Source organism: Mastigoproctus giganteus, chromosome 2 (assembly GCF_048544385.1).
Source record: "Mastigoproctus giganteus isolate SK-2022 chromosome 2, ASM4854438v1, whole genome shotgun sequence".
Lineage (NCBI taxonomy): Eukaryota > Metazoa > Arthropoda > Arachnida > Uropygi > Thelyphonidae > Mastigoproctus > Mastigoproctus giganteus.
In genome coordinates, this window is record NC_143576.1 from 226,966,027 (window position 1) to 226,981,096 (window position 15,070).

General features: G+C 37.4%; 2 protein-coding genes across 6 annotated transcripts in view; one reads left to right on the forward strand and one right to left on the reverse strand.

The window, feature by feature from the left end:
- LOC150090203 (uncharacterized) overlaps positions 1 to 5,504 on the reverse strand; it is a 41,752-nt gene extending 36,248 nt beyond the window's left edge. Inside the window, exons 1-2 of one of the 3 annotated variants that reach the window (XM_090369013.1) lie at positions 5,462 to 5,504; positions 3,767 to 3,906 (exon numbers count right to left, since the gene is read on the reverse strand). In XM_090369013.1, the coding sequence (XP_090225139.1) occupies positions 3,767 to 3,906; positions 5,462 to 5,498 (177 nt within the window). In that variant the 5' untranslated portion in view covers positions 5,499 to 5,504. Of the gene's footprint in view, positions 1 to 3,760; positions 3,907 to 4,726; positions 4,772 to 5,461 lie in introns of those variants that run through there. The other 2 variants (XM_090369014.1, XM_090369015.1) reach the window with 2 other exon arrangements.
- A 6,532-nt stretch (positions 5,505 to 12,036) lies between these two features.
- LOC150090204 (clathrin heavy chain 1-like) overlaps positions 12,037 to 15,070 on the forward strand; it is a 73,103-nt gene continuing 70,069 nt past the window's right edge. For 2 of the 3 annotated variants that reach the window (XM_090369016.1, XM_090369018.1), the window contains exon 1: positions 12,037 to 12,143. The gene's annotated coding sequence lies outside the window, so the exon portion shown is untranslated. Of the gene's footprint in view, positions 12,221 to 15,070 lie in introns of all 3 variants that reach the window. The other variant, XM_090369017.1, reaches the window with a different exon arrangement.

Consider the following 15,070-nt stretch of genomic DNA (forward strand, 5'->3'; position numbering starts at 1 on the left):
CTGTATTTTTTTTTGTTGGGCAATCCCCATGTTGCGTTCTCTGCTATTGAAATTGTGGAAAAATCTAGATTTAGAAGTTTTATTACTTTTGGATAGCACACCAGGCCATCCAAAAGATTTAAGTAGGAACATAACATTGAAGTTATGTTCCTACCACCACAGTTATACTAGGTTAATACAACTTCTTTCATTCAGCCATTATATCAAGTTAATACAACTTCTTTCATATAGCCATTAGATCAAAGCATTATATCCACCTTTAAAACTCATTACATCAGAAAATCGTTACGATGGATTTTGGAAAAAATTGATTCTGAATCTATTGAAGTAATGGAGGCATGGAAACATATCTCAATTGTGGACTGTATCAGAATCATAACTTTATCGCTGAATGAAGTAAAACTGTCAATGTTAAATGTGTGTGGCAAAATGTATAGCCAGAGTCAGTTCATTCAGGAAATATAGTCGAACCATCAGAAAACGGAATCGGTGCAATAGTAGAACTTGCTACGTCGGTACGAGGGGCAGGTTTTGATGATATGACTACCGAAGCCCTCGTGGATAGCACAGTTGATAGAATTGCCCTCCTCCCCACACTGGGTGGAAAAGACCCAAGTTTGAATCCTGTTGATTAACGGGAGGAATTTTTATGGGTCTTTATCACAACGTGGCTCAGGCAAGGGTAGCGTGGTTTTACTCCTGGAAATTCTGGTTTTTCATCCAGCAAACCAGAAAATTGACCTCAGGACATGCAATTTATAGAAATACACACAGAGTAACATGGCCTTAGTTGCTGATGCTCCTAAAAAAATAAAAAAAATATGATTACTGAAGACTTTCAAAAATTACTGGTAGAAAAAGAGGTAGGAGAAGTGGATTTGGTGGAAATGGCATTGGAGGTAAAACCAACCAAATCAATTCTGAAGATGATAGCACAGATGAAAATTCTAAACTTCAAAATTGGATAAATCAATCATTGTTTAAACATAAACTAATTAGGTAACTAATTTCATTGTTGAGAACGTAACCCCTATTTTTAACCTTATGTCTATGTGAAATAAATTCCTGCTTTACGAGTTTTCGCTTTACAAGCATGTGCTAGGAACGAATTAACTCGTAAAGTCGAGAACTACCTGTATTGTATCCCTATCATATCCAGCATGTACAAGGTCTCAGCAATACAGACTATCCTCCCAGAGTGAACTTCTGCCAGTGGATGCAACAACAGTGTATCCTGAACCCCCAATTTTTAAACAACATTTTGTTCACTAAGAAGCTGGGTTTACTTGTGATGGTATTTTTAATTTTCATAAATGTCACATTTGCTCGACAAAAATCCTAATGAAATTCACGAGTCACGACATCAGCAATGTTTCTCATTGAATGTTGGGCAGAACTACTAGGAGACCGTCTAATTGGACCACACTTTCTGCCAAACAGGCTTACAGGAGAGCTGTACCTTCAGTTCCTGCAGAATGTTCTTCCAGACCTCCTTGATTATGATAATGTTCCACTTCAGCAATGCAAGAACATGTGGTTTATGGGGTGCATCACATATTTTGCTCGAGTTGTGACTCAGTATCTAACTAGAAGGTGTGGTCAGTGGTGGAGAGGTAGAGGTGGGCCTGTAATGTGGCCTCTCAGCTCACCATACTTAAATCCTATGGGTTTTTGTATCTGGGGTCATATAAAAAGCTTGGTGTACACTTCTGACATTAACACAGTTGAGGAATTGAAGCGTCGGGTCGAAGGAGCCTTTCAGCAAATTAGAAATGACCCAGGAATACCTGAGAGGATTTGCAACTCAATGCAGAGAAGACTACAAAGCTGTGTATGGATGCAAGGACAGCATTTTGAACACCTTTTGTAACATCATGCAACATCTGTAAAATCCTGTGGTGTTGAAACCAAAAATTAAAAATGTATTATCTTATGTTTAATAAAACCTCCCTTAGCAAAGGATTCACAGCTTTTTGCTAAACTAGTGCTCCCATAGTCAGTGGCAAATCATAATAGAAAATGTGCATTATCTCGAAAACGGTCCATTTGCGGAACGATGTTCACTGGGACTTTTTTGCTTATTTTAGTTTGTACTTTTCACCTTTAAATTATTGACCATCATTTTTGAACCACCCTGTGTATGTATGTATATATATATATATATATACAGGAAAACCTCATTAATACAATACTGGTTTATATTATACAAAGTTCTTATTTGTAAAAAGTAGATCTTATTCCCCTTCAAAACGGATAGGCATTCTCATGTTAAAAAATTTGTTTAATACAAAATATGGTTTATGCGTATTACAAAGTTAATGTTTGTGCCATTAATGGTATAATCTTATTTTTCAGTTTGGTTAGTACAAAGTATGCCAATCACACTGTGCTACACAGAGCGGAGATAGGAGAAATCCCAGGTGCCGTCTGACACGAACGTACCACACTACCCAGTTGTCAAGGTCACCTTGCTATTTTATTGGGGGGGGAGAGCCAGATCCCTCAGTTTAATGTGAAATATGAGCGGAACTAAAACAAAAATGGCACAACATCTGTAGCACAATTCATGCTACAGATGTTGGGCATTGGTGTAATAAAATAAATAAATTTTCTCTTTATACTCCACAGGACAACCACATTGTATATACTTCAAACATCAACTTATTCTGCGCAAGTTCCATGTTTTGAACCACTTCTATTTTTTTTTTTTTTTTTAAATAAACATTTGGTTTGTGTCAGGATGTGAAAATTACCAATGTTCAGCATGGATACAAAGCAAAAAGAAAATGATTTATGCTAGGGTATTAAATTCCAAAATCATTGAAGAAGTTGACAAGATGAAACACACCAAAACAGAAATTGCAGAGCAGGTTAACATTCTTCTGCCAATGTTATCAGCAATCTTAAAATGCTGGAAGGAAAATAGAAGACACTTAACCCTTATTGTAGAAAACTCTTGACAGTTTTAATTAACAATTACTTTTAAAAGTTTCTCTGATGTAGTTCTTGTGAATGCCACTGCCTTTATTTTTTTTCAGAATTAAGTTGTTTTCTTTTATTTTTGTATTTATGAATATATTAATTTTATGTAAAAATGTATTTAAAAAAAGAAATTAAAGTTTAATTAGGGCAAACTGTGAAACAGAATTTGAAAGCTGATTTTCACATGTTCATTTCACAGATCTCTTTATTACAAAATGAGAGAAATTAAGTCCCTTGAAGTTTGTATTAAATGAGATTTTCCTGCATATAACACCATATTTGTAACTCAATTATTCCTAGGTGAGGGTAAATACTTATTGATCACCACTCATATTTACTGATCCTTTTCTCCCAAAGCAATTACAATAAATATATATATTGCATGTTGCAGCAATCACCCTCACTCAAATATATTGAAGTGGTGTGGCAGGCGTATACAATTACTAAACATAGAACAATGTTTAGCAATTGTATCGTGACTGTTTCTCAAAAATCAAGAAACAAAATTGCTCAATTGTTTCCATAAAGTGTTTCTGCAACAATGTATCCAAGTCAGGAAGTAACCTTAGCAACATCTGAGACTTTTTGCTGACTCATATACAGCAAACAAATATTTCTTATATTAAAAGAATGTAGATATATAAAACTAATTTCTTGTCATCACATTTATTTTAAAGATAGCAGTAATAAAAAGTTGAAAATTTTATTTCATGTGTTAAATTGATTTATTGTCCATGTTAAATTCAACATGAACAATGTTCAATTTAATAAGAACTACTAATACCTTGTCACTTGATAAACCTGCTGCCCTACACTGTTCAGCAACTTTGTTCAGAGCATTAACATTCCTTCCTGTTAACGACAACAAGCAACCCAGAGATGCAAAATGGGCTGCAGTTCCTGCACCAATTCCAGATGATGCACCTGTAAACATGCAGATTGATTTTAATTAATAAGCTTTTAATGGACATTTCATTTCAACACTCGCCTTTAACTCATAGTTTATCTAATGAAATGCCAATATTATGGTACTTAAGGTTTTTGACTGAAAAGTAATTGAAATATTACGAACAAATTTATTTACGTTTACGTTTTATGTAGATATATAAAACTAATTTCTTGTCATCACATTTATTTTATGGTTAACAGGCCTCGAGGTTAACAGGCCTCGATGCTTGAAATAAATGCAACATTATGTTGGGCTAAAAGTCCTATATACAGACCAGCAGTGTGTCAAATGGTTTTATGCTATTATCTCAAATTGAAAAAGATATATTTGTTATGACCTCTACATTAAATGTTTGAGGATCGTGTTATAGGTGGGAATGAAATTGTTTAAACTAGCAGATGACATGTTAAGAAAGTGGTTACCAAAGCAAGCCATGCTGAGTTCCTTCAGAATGATCAACACAAGCTGAACAGATGGTCAGAGAAAAGACAGTTATCTTAATACTGCCAAATGCAAGGTTTTCTATTTTTCAAATAACAACATGAGAATAGCTTATACACTGGAGGGAGAGTACAGCTGACAGATGTAAATGAGGAGAGAGTCTTGGGTCTTATGATACGATTAGATGTGGAAATAACCATGCCGCATAAGTACATGGCCAGGAAGATGCATGGTGTCTTATCAATGATTTACCATATCTTTGCATTTAAGAAGGAAGTTACTGATCTGTTATACAAATAAATAGTGAGAATGCATTTGGAATATTGTGTTTAGATCTGGAGATACATTACTTACACATTGCTTAAACAGCCTTTTCATACTCTTTGAAATTTAGTCAAGAATTATATATATATATATATATATATAATTATAGTGATATCAGGTCAAGTTTACATTGTTTATTAGCATTTTTATTGTTATTTTCATTATTTAGCATAATATTATTTTTAATACCATTTCATTTATATTACGTTTATAGGCCTCCCAGGCTAAAGCTAGTTTACATTTGCTAACTTGGTAGCCTGATCCATATACACCTAATTCCCTACAGATTAATAACGTTTAATTAAATAAAATCGCCCAATATATATATATATCTATATATATATATATATATATATATATATATAACATCATCATTCACATCAGTTCTCTTCTTAGTTATGTAAAAGCTATAAAGTATATGCACATGCAATGACTTATTGTTATAAGATTAAAAAGTCAAAATTTATTTTTATTTATTTTTTTTTGAAGCGTTTATATTTTGAACAGCAAAATAATAATAAATAAATACTGAAAGAAACCGATTCCGTAATATAAGGGTTGGTCTTGCAAATGTTGCTCCTCCACGTGGGCTTGAAAACACATTTAATTTTGGTTTACCTATAACATAAGTTCAGAAAACTTTTGGTGTTTGATATTATCGAATAAAATAAAATACAAAAATGTGACCAATTTAACTGAAATTATGCCGGTGCAGCGAGAATTTTAACATTAGCAATTATAATCCGTTGATGATTTCACAACTACCTGTAACAAGAGCAACTTTATCTTTCAGCGAACTCATCGTAATATCAAATAACACAATTCACAATATGCGATGATCAACGTAATCTATCGTTTGCTTAGCACATGTACAAACAAACTTCTTCAGCGCCATTTCGTAGAGACCAAAAAATAAACATTTTATTAATTATTTGAATAAAAGCTGTTGGTTTCGGGACTCTGGCAATGGCCAAATTGTGCCTTTCCAGTTATTTCACATTATATTGATCTTTTAATCGCTCTTGGCATAAGCTCATTACAAATATTCAGAGGCGGATTTAACGGCGGGCGCACCGGGCGCGCGGACTGGGTCCCGACTTCTGAAGGGTCCAAAAACGCAAAACCCCAACAAATTATTTGAACATATTAGTTCAAAACTTTGTGATTATTATTATGCCATTATTAATTATATTATACATATATTATATTCAAATTTTATTGGAAATAAAACATTAATAGTACATAATATTTTTTATTTATTTAAAAAATTGGTTAAATGTATTTTTATTTTCCCTATCTCTCTCTCTCTTTTTTTAAGGGGCCCAATATTTTCTTCTGCGCCCGGGGCCTCAACCGACCTTAATCCGCTCCTGCAAATATTGCTTCCTTTGCATCTGAAAAAGAAGTTTTTCTCTTTTGCGCTCGGCGTTACTTTTCATCCAAACAGCAAAGTTCAAATTGCAAATCTGCCTTACCATGGAATATTGTTCCCACATCTGGGAAGGTGCATCCAAAACCTGTCTCAGGCTTCCATATTCCATTCAAAAGAGGGCAATTAAATTAATTAATGACTCCCCTCTAACAGAGTCTCTTCACTCTCTGTCTCATAGACGTTCTGTTTCTGCTGCATGCATTTTTTATAGATACTTCCATGGGCAGTGTTCTTCTGTATTTGCTTCTATAATACCCGCTCTCTCTTCCAAAGCAGTCCGAGCACGTGCCGCAGCTAGTCAACATCCTTTTACTGTTCAACTTCAAACTCACAGAACCAACTTTTCTTCTTCCTCATTTATTCATTCAACTTCTGTTTTCTGGAACAGTCTTCCTTCATATGCATTTCCTGAAACTTGCAATCTACAGATATTCAGGTCTAATATCAACAAATCTCTTCTTTCATCTTCTCAACCCCATGCATACTATAGGTTCTAATACCTCTCGTGTTTGGGGTTTTCATTAAAAAAAAAAAAAAAGTTTTGAATTCCGTCAATGGCGTGAGGCATTTTTTATCGGATTTTTTCACAACGTGGCTGAGTTAGTTGGTCTGAAGGGAGAACTGCGTGATTTTTCTCCAGGAAACTTTGTTTTTTTCGTCCAGCAAATAGACCACCGAATACGCTTAATTTAGAGATACGATATGTTGATGGCTCATAGCCTTAGTTAACACTACAATCACGTATGATCGATGATGGGTTTCTGCAAGGTACCCGAAACGTTACATAATTGTATAGTATATTTAGTCATTTGGCTGATAAAACAACTTAAAAAAACTCATGTGGTTTTCAGAGGTGTATTGCTAAAAAAAATGGTACCGGAATGCTGGTTCTCCAGAAGACTACAGTATACGATAACGCCACATCGACTGTACAGTAAATGAATCAGACTTCAGACTAACGTTCATAGAACAACCAGTTCTGCCGTTCAGCTCATGGCGAATCAAAATGCAGCGTTCGCACGCACCACAACATATATCATTCGTTGGATCTCTTCATCTAACACATTGTACTTTAGTAAGAAACGTTCAAGTTTCATTGCGAAATTTATATTCTTGTTTTTAAATAAATTTTTAAAGAAATCTATTAATATTAAAGATTACTATTAATATATATTTTTATTAGCAATGGGTAAAATAGATATTACTCCCTCCCCTTTGATTATGCTATTGTTTCATGATATTAGGTGTATAAATTAAATGATTTTCTATTGTGACATTTAGAAAAAAGTACCGAAACGTCGTTCAGGCCCGAATACACCACTGGTGGTATTATAGTGATTAAATAGAGAGACAAATTTAATGTGAAATCATCACATAATGTCATTTCCTTACTATCTTCTGAGAGGGCGAGAGGGTTCAATTAACACTAGTACATTCTTCTTGGCAGAAGAGCGTCATAGTCCAGAGGTAATCTGATTAAAGATCAATAAAGATTGAGAAGTCTAGTATGGTCAGATATTGATCGAAGAATATTCACCTTTTCCAGAGAGTTCATCAGGATTTGCTTTATATATGGCGTCATCAACCTAAACACTACATTCTTATTATTATTAACATCCTTTTATTTCCACATCAGTGGGCACCGCCAGAATAGCCTGGTTCGGCTAGAAGTGTGTATATTATAAATATTCAAGGAAATTACATTGATTGAAGTTACAAGAAAGAATAACACATTGTGATTACATATTAGCAGAAATTAACAATGAAGTTTCAGAATTGGGGAGGGGGGTGGAAACCGGGGAAGCCAGGCAAGTCATGGCGTGGAAATCCTACCAGAAAACGGTTATTATTCATGTTTATAGGCTTCTTTCTTCGAACTGCAGAAAGATGAGGCATCAATTCCAAGGGAGTAAAAATTCCGAACGTATTCGCCAAAAACAAAGACCTTCCCTTTGTTAAGGGCAGGTCTTTCCGGACCAATCTGATTGGATACTATGATGTAGTCACAAAAGAACTGGATGCAGGGAATAACTTTGATATTATATATTTGGATCTTAGAAAGGCTTTTGATACTGTTGCACATGGAAGACTGCTGCACAAATTGGAACAGTGTGGCATTGGAGGCAAATTGCTGCTATGGATAAAGGGATGGCTGAGTGGCAGAAGACAGAGAGTGGTAATCAATGGACACTGCTCAACATGGACTAATGTTATTAGTGGAGTTCCTCAGGGTTCAGTGCTGGGTCCGTTGTTGTTTTCTGTATTTATAAATGATATTGATGATAGTATATCAAGCTTAATGTCCAAGTTTGCAGACGATACAAAGGTTGGCAGGGTTGTTAAGGACACTACTGATGGTATGCTGCTGCAACAGGATCTGGAAAGGTTGAGCAGATGGGCTGAGAGGTGGCAAATGAAGTTTAACATTGACAAATGTAAAGTACTACATATGGGAAACAGCAACCCCAGAGCAACGTATCAACTCTGTGGTACTACACTGACAGTGGTAGAGAATGAAAGGGACCTGGGGGTGGTTGTGTAGGCAGATATGAAGTTTTCTGGCAGTGCAGACGGGCTGCAAGAGTAGCTCATGGTGTATCGTCGATGATATATAGGAATTTTTCTAGCAAGGATAAGGAGGTGATTATTCCCTTGTATAAGGCAATGGTCAGACCACACCTAGAGTACTGTATACAGGTCTGGAGGCCTCATTTCAAGAAGGATATAGAGATGCTGGAACGAGTACAGAGAAGGGCAACAAGATTAGTGAATGGAACAAAGGGTTGCTCTTACGAAGAAACACTGAAGTTTTGCAAATTACAGAGTCTGGAGACTAGGCACCGGCGAGGTGATCTGATAGAGGAGTATAAGGCCTTGAATGGTTTGAGCATGCTCAATGCCGATGAGATTCTTCCTCTTGCTCAGAATAATCACCTGAGAGGGCATAAATTCAAATTGAGGGACAGATGTCGGATAGATGTGAGGAAATTTGCCTTTAGCCAGCGGGTAATTGGTTGGTGGAACGGACTTCCATCATTTGTTGTTGAAGTTGATAGCCTAAATAAATTTAAGGCTCAGCTGGACAGGCTGATGCTGAATAAGCTTCCTTTCTTGCATCGTATGCCTCTGCTAATGCTAATGCTAGCAATGATCTACGGTACGTTAAATTTTGAAGGGAAGATCTAGAAGTTGTAGCACAGCAGCGGGTTCGTTCAGTGGTCTGCTTATCCTATGTGAATCGGGGCCGATGATCAGGCCCAGAATATTCTTGTCCTTAGTACATGCTAACATGCTATTGTAGTTAATGATCATGTAGTTGAGATTTGAAAAGTCCGCCCCCCCCCCCATAGTGAGTATCTTTATCAATTGCTTCAATCAATAACAAATTTAAATGTTCCGTAACAAGGCACTTGCTCACTTCTGTAATTAAATTATGAAATAAAACGATACTTATTAAATTATTATTTCTTTAAATAAAAGCTACGGGAATTTATAGCAACAATTGGTGTTATATTTTTTAATTAATTACGAATTTAGTTACTCTGAAGTTTTCTTTAATTCCATATGCCGCCTGTGGATAGGGGAACTCCCCCCCTTTTTTTTTCTACTTAGCGCAGTTACTCCTTGCAAAATAGAAGCAAAATGCTATATGAGTTCTTTATTTTGGTATGTCCGAAAATTATTCTAAACAATACTTCAGTTGATAATAATCATATCCTAAACAATGCACAGAACCAAACCACTTGACTCACGTGCTCAAATAACACCAAAGAGAATTTATACGATTAGGACCGGATATAAACTTGTGGTCGCCCTACGGTATAACCTTTTTTTAATATTATTCACCTGTGACAATATTAAAAAGGATTTTTTTTTAAGATGGAGCGAGGCTCCTTGTAATGTGAGGCCCTAAACTGTAGCTTGTTATGCTTATATACAAATTCGGCCCTGTATATGATAGTAAGAGATGTGTAGTATCATAACTGTCAGGGCGGTATTTAAAATAAGCCAAATAGTGTAAAGTATATCGGTGTAGGATGATGGAAATTACAAGTTCAAACAAGTTTATAATTAAATTAATCATGAACTGTGAATGTCAAACCTATGTATACTGGTGTGCAAAACGGTTACAACCACAAAATCGAACGAAACAGCCTGTGGCGATTTGCATAACTGTGGCCGTTCAGTAGAAAGCTGGTGCACATGCAAAAATCGTGATGAGAGGGCGCACCTAAACAGGTAAAAGCAGCAGTTCAGTAGTTATGTGCAAATTACCGAATGGTGAGCACGATTGTTATAGACATTCGATTGGTTTCATACAGTGCTACAGAGAAGGAAATGGCCAGTAGACAACATCTGGGTGATTTTACCCGGGGTCGAATTATTGGAAAGGTTGAAGTGCGAGGAGTGTGGTTGCAGTGTCGGTATCGTCCATAGCATCGTCTCACGTGCGTGGTCGGCCTTCAGAACGACAGGTACAGCTGTTCGAAGGACCAGTGGTGGTCGTCCACGAAAAACAACACCCAATGATGAGCGCTATATACTTCTAAAGGCCAAGAGGGACCGACAGCGGGATCCATTGCAAACTAGCTGCACAGGATGTAGGATATCACGGTTGACTGTGGCCAGGCGACTATACAAAGGCGGACTGTTTGCCAGACGGCCAGTTTGCTGTGTCCCTTTAACACATACCCATCGGAGACACAGTTTACAGTGGTGCATCGAACACTAGGACTGCATAGCAGCGTAATGGTGTAAGGTACTTTTTACTGATGAGAGTAGACTCAGTGTCAGCAGCGATTCTGGGCGTCAACTAATTGACACGCAATATTATCCCGCAAACATCACTGAAAGCGATCGATATGTTCTCGTCTCGGGAGGCTTTATCTTAGATGGACGTACACAACTCCAGATACTGGAAGGCGGTACTGTAACCGGTGCACGCTACTGTACTGATGTGATCCTTCCCGATGTCAGTCTGTTCCGAGGTGCCACTAGCCCCGAGTTTGTGTTTATGGATGATAACGCCACACCACATCGCACTGCAGCTGTTGATGTGCTTTGTAAAGTGAGTACATTGTTCGTATGGATTGGCCTGCCCATTCCGGAGATTTAAATCCCATCGAACACATATGGGACGCTCTGGGGAGACGCCAAGCGGCACGTCCACACCCACCAGAAAATGTTCCCCAGCTGACAGAGGCATGGACGATGTTACCACAAGAACTTATTAACAACATTGTTCTAAGTATGGACAGGCGGTGCAAAGCCTGCATCGTCATTAGGGGTGGCCATATCTCCTACTGAGGATCACCTTTTCCCTTTGTTCCATCTTTGGCAGTGATGCATCTGTATCATAGCATCCAGTGCAATGTTTCCATTTTTGAATAAAGTCCCTCTGTACCGTTTTGTTTCCGTTGTTGTGTCGGTGTTGTTTCCTTCATCATTTCTGTACTTCAAGAGGTTTCTTTGGTATGCTTTTCCCATATACAGGCCACGCTTATGAGAAGCTACAGGTGAAAACCTGACGGGTACTTAAGTTTTGCACACATTGTATAATGTATGTAGGTGTTGGATTCCAATTTTAATATGGTTGAAAATGTGCTGGGTAGCATAGTTATAACCAGAGGCGAAACTACTAATTCTGCACTTCTCGCTTCATTCAAGATCTTCAACCCCGTATTCTATAAAAACATCAGCCTTCTGCATCTCTTGATCGTTCGCTGTCCTTTACCTCTTTCCTTGAGGCATTCAACAGTTCCTAAATATTTTGGAAAACAGACTGCAAATTTTTACTTCTGCCTATGGATCACTAGTATTTTAATATTTTCGTCCACCTGTCATATTTCAAGTCCCCGCTAGGAAATGTAATGTCCTTCATCTTCGCATCCAGCTACAGCATCCACCTTTTACTTCCACATCGATGACTATGAATTGGCTCGAGTGTAAAGTTGTATGAACTGTGCTACGTCGAAGACGATAGTTAATGATGATTCTTCAGTTGGGAAAACATTGGTATTTACCGGTTTTTGTTAAATGATTTTCATATGTTAATAATTGATATATTCCTAAAATCGCAGCTGATGCCTAAGGTAATACATTAGGAAATCCAATTTCGTTTATACAGTATGGAATGACCTCACTTATAGTATGTTTGTGTTTATGTTTATGTTATTCAAAAGTGTTTATTATTATTATTAAAAAAACTCTGGATATAAACTTTAATATAGCTCGTTACTGACGGAAATAGAGCATAAAAGAAATCCAGTATGTTGATTTTAATGAAACAATGTTTTTATATTAGCATGTAAATTAACGCAGAAAGAATAAATATCGTTTCGATTATCACAAGGTATGGCATTTATTTTTCACTATTTCATTTGTACGTTAATACATTTCTATCATTTAACTCATGAAATACCAGTAAATGTTAAAAGTATTTATCCAACTTGATATTAATTGAATTTTCTGGGCGTACATTTGTGCGGTTATTTATTATGCAGAATGATGCTGGGCTTCCCACCCAATTATAATCACTTATACCGTACTGTCAAAAAAAACTAATTTTGAGAATGGTCAATTTAGTATCCACCTTCTCATAGATATCAAATCAATGGAGTATTTTTCTTATGTTTTCTAGTGGATCTTGATATTAGTCTGTATTAGCAGAATGGTTGTTGTTATTTGGTTTTTAGGAGCATTAGCAACGGGGATATGCGGTAATCCATATTGCTCCAGGGATATGCGGTAATCATTTCCTGACCTTTCCGCATACTCCGTATTTGGTGGTCACGGGCTCGAACCCCGGTCTGATCAAGAAGCGTGTGCTACGCACTGCTGCTCCTGCCCACCTGGCTATGGAGAAGCCTAGCAGAATGGTGAAAAGAACCAAACTGATACAGCAACAACCAAAAAAAAAAAAAAAAAAACTTTTATTTGCCACTTTATGTCCTTCCATTCTAATAATTTAACCAGACCATCTTTGAATTTTTCCAGGCTTTCTACATCCATGGCACTAGTTGGAAGTTTGCATTAGTAGAGACATGATGCAAGAAAGCAAGCTTATGCAGCATCAGCCAAAAAAAAAAAAAAACCACTTCCACTTCACCCCTCCGTTTGTTCGAAATACCCGTCCAGCTGAGCCTTAAATTTATTTAGGCTATCAACTTCCACAACAAGGGATGGAAGTCTGTTCCACCAACAAACTACCTGCTGGCTAAAGGCCAATTTCCGCACATCTATCCTACATCTGTCTTTCCTCAATTTTAATTTATGCCCTCTCAGGTGATTATTCTGAGCAAGAGGAAGAATCCCATCAGCATTGAGCATGCTCAAACCATTCAAGGTTTGAGCATGCTCAATGCTGATGGGAATCTTCAATTTGGCATGCTCAATGCTTTATACACCTCAATCAGATCACCTCACAGGTGCCTAGTCTCCAGACTCTGTAATTTGCAAAACTTCAGTGTTTCTTCTTAAGAGCAACCCTTTGTTCCATTCACTAATCTTGTTGCCCTTCTCTGTACTCATTCCAGCAGCTCTACATCCTTCTTGAAATGAGGCCTCCAGACCTGTATACAGTACTCAAGGTGTGGCTTGACCATTGCCTTATACAAGGGAATAATCACCTTATCCCTGCTAGAAAAATTCCTGTATATTATTGACAAGACACCATGAGCTACTCTTGCAGCCCGTCTGTACTGCTCAGAGAACTTCATATCTGCCTGCACAATTACCCCCAGGTCCTTTTCTATCTCTACCACTGTCAGTGTAGTGCCACAGAGTTGATACGTTGCTCTGGGGTTGCTGTTTCCCATATGTAGTACTTGACATTTGTCAATGTTAAACTTCATTTGCCACCTCTCAGCCCAGGCTCAACCTTTCCAGATCCTGTTGCAGCAGCATAGCGTCACTAGTGTTCTTAACAACCCTGCCAACCTTTGTATTGTCTGCAAACTTGGACATTAAGCTTGATATACCATCATCAGTATTAGTTATAAATACAGAAAACAATATTGGACCCAACACTGAACCCTTAGGGACTCCACTAATAACATTTATCCACGATGAGCAGTGTCCATTGATTACCCCTCTCTGTCTTCTCCCCCTCAACCACCCCTTTATCCATGGCAGCAATTTGCCTCCAATGCCACACTGCTCCAATTTGTGCAGCAGTCTTCCATGTGCAACAGTGTCAAAAGCCTTTCTAAGGTCCAAGTATATAATATCAGAGTTATTCCCTGCATCCAGTTATTTTGTGACTGCATCATAGTATCCAATCAAATTGGTCAGGCAAGACTTTCCCTTAACAAAACCATGCTGTGTCTGAGCTATAACTGAAGTCTTGTCTCGATGATCCTGCAGCGCTTCTTTAACCAGTGCCTCCGTTAAGTTTCCTGGAACAGAAGTTAAACTCACAGGTCTATAATTACTTGTCGGCATTTGATCCTCCTTTGTGAATTGGGGTAACATTTGCACATCTCCAGTCTAGGGGTACCTCCCCTGAGTTCAAGGAAGCTCTCATAATTATGGCTAAGGGTTTGCTTACTTCCTTTTCTGCCTCCTCTAATATAACTGGATAGATCCCATCCACCCCAGGTGCCTTTCTCGTGTTTATCTTCAACAATTTCTCCTCCACTTTACTCTCAGTTATTACAAGATTATCTAGCTTACTGCCAGAGTTGAATACACCTCTGGCAATCCCCTCGCTGAATAACTCCTCATGTGTGAATGTCGATGCAAAGTATTCATTTAGTTTGTTAGCTACCTGAGCAGGATCATCAACAGTTGAACCATCGATATCAAGTGGACCAATCTGATTCATCCCCTTTCTTCTAGAGTTTACATAAGTAAAGAATTCTTTGCTGTTTTTCTTTGCATCCTTTGCCAAAGATTTCTCATAAACTGCCTTTGCCTGCCTAATCTCCTTTGTAATTTGGTTA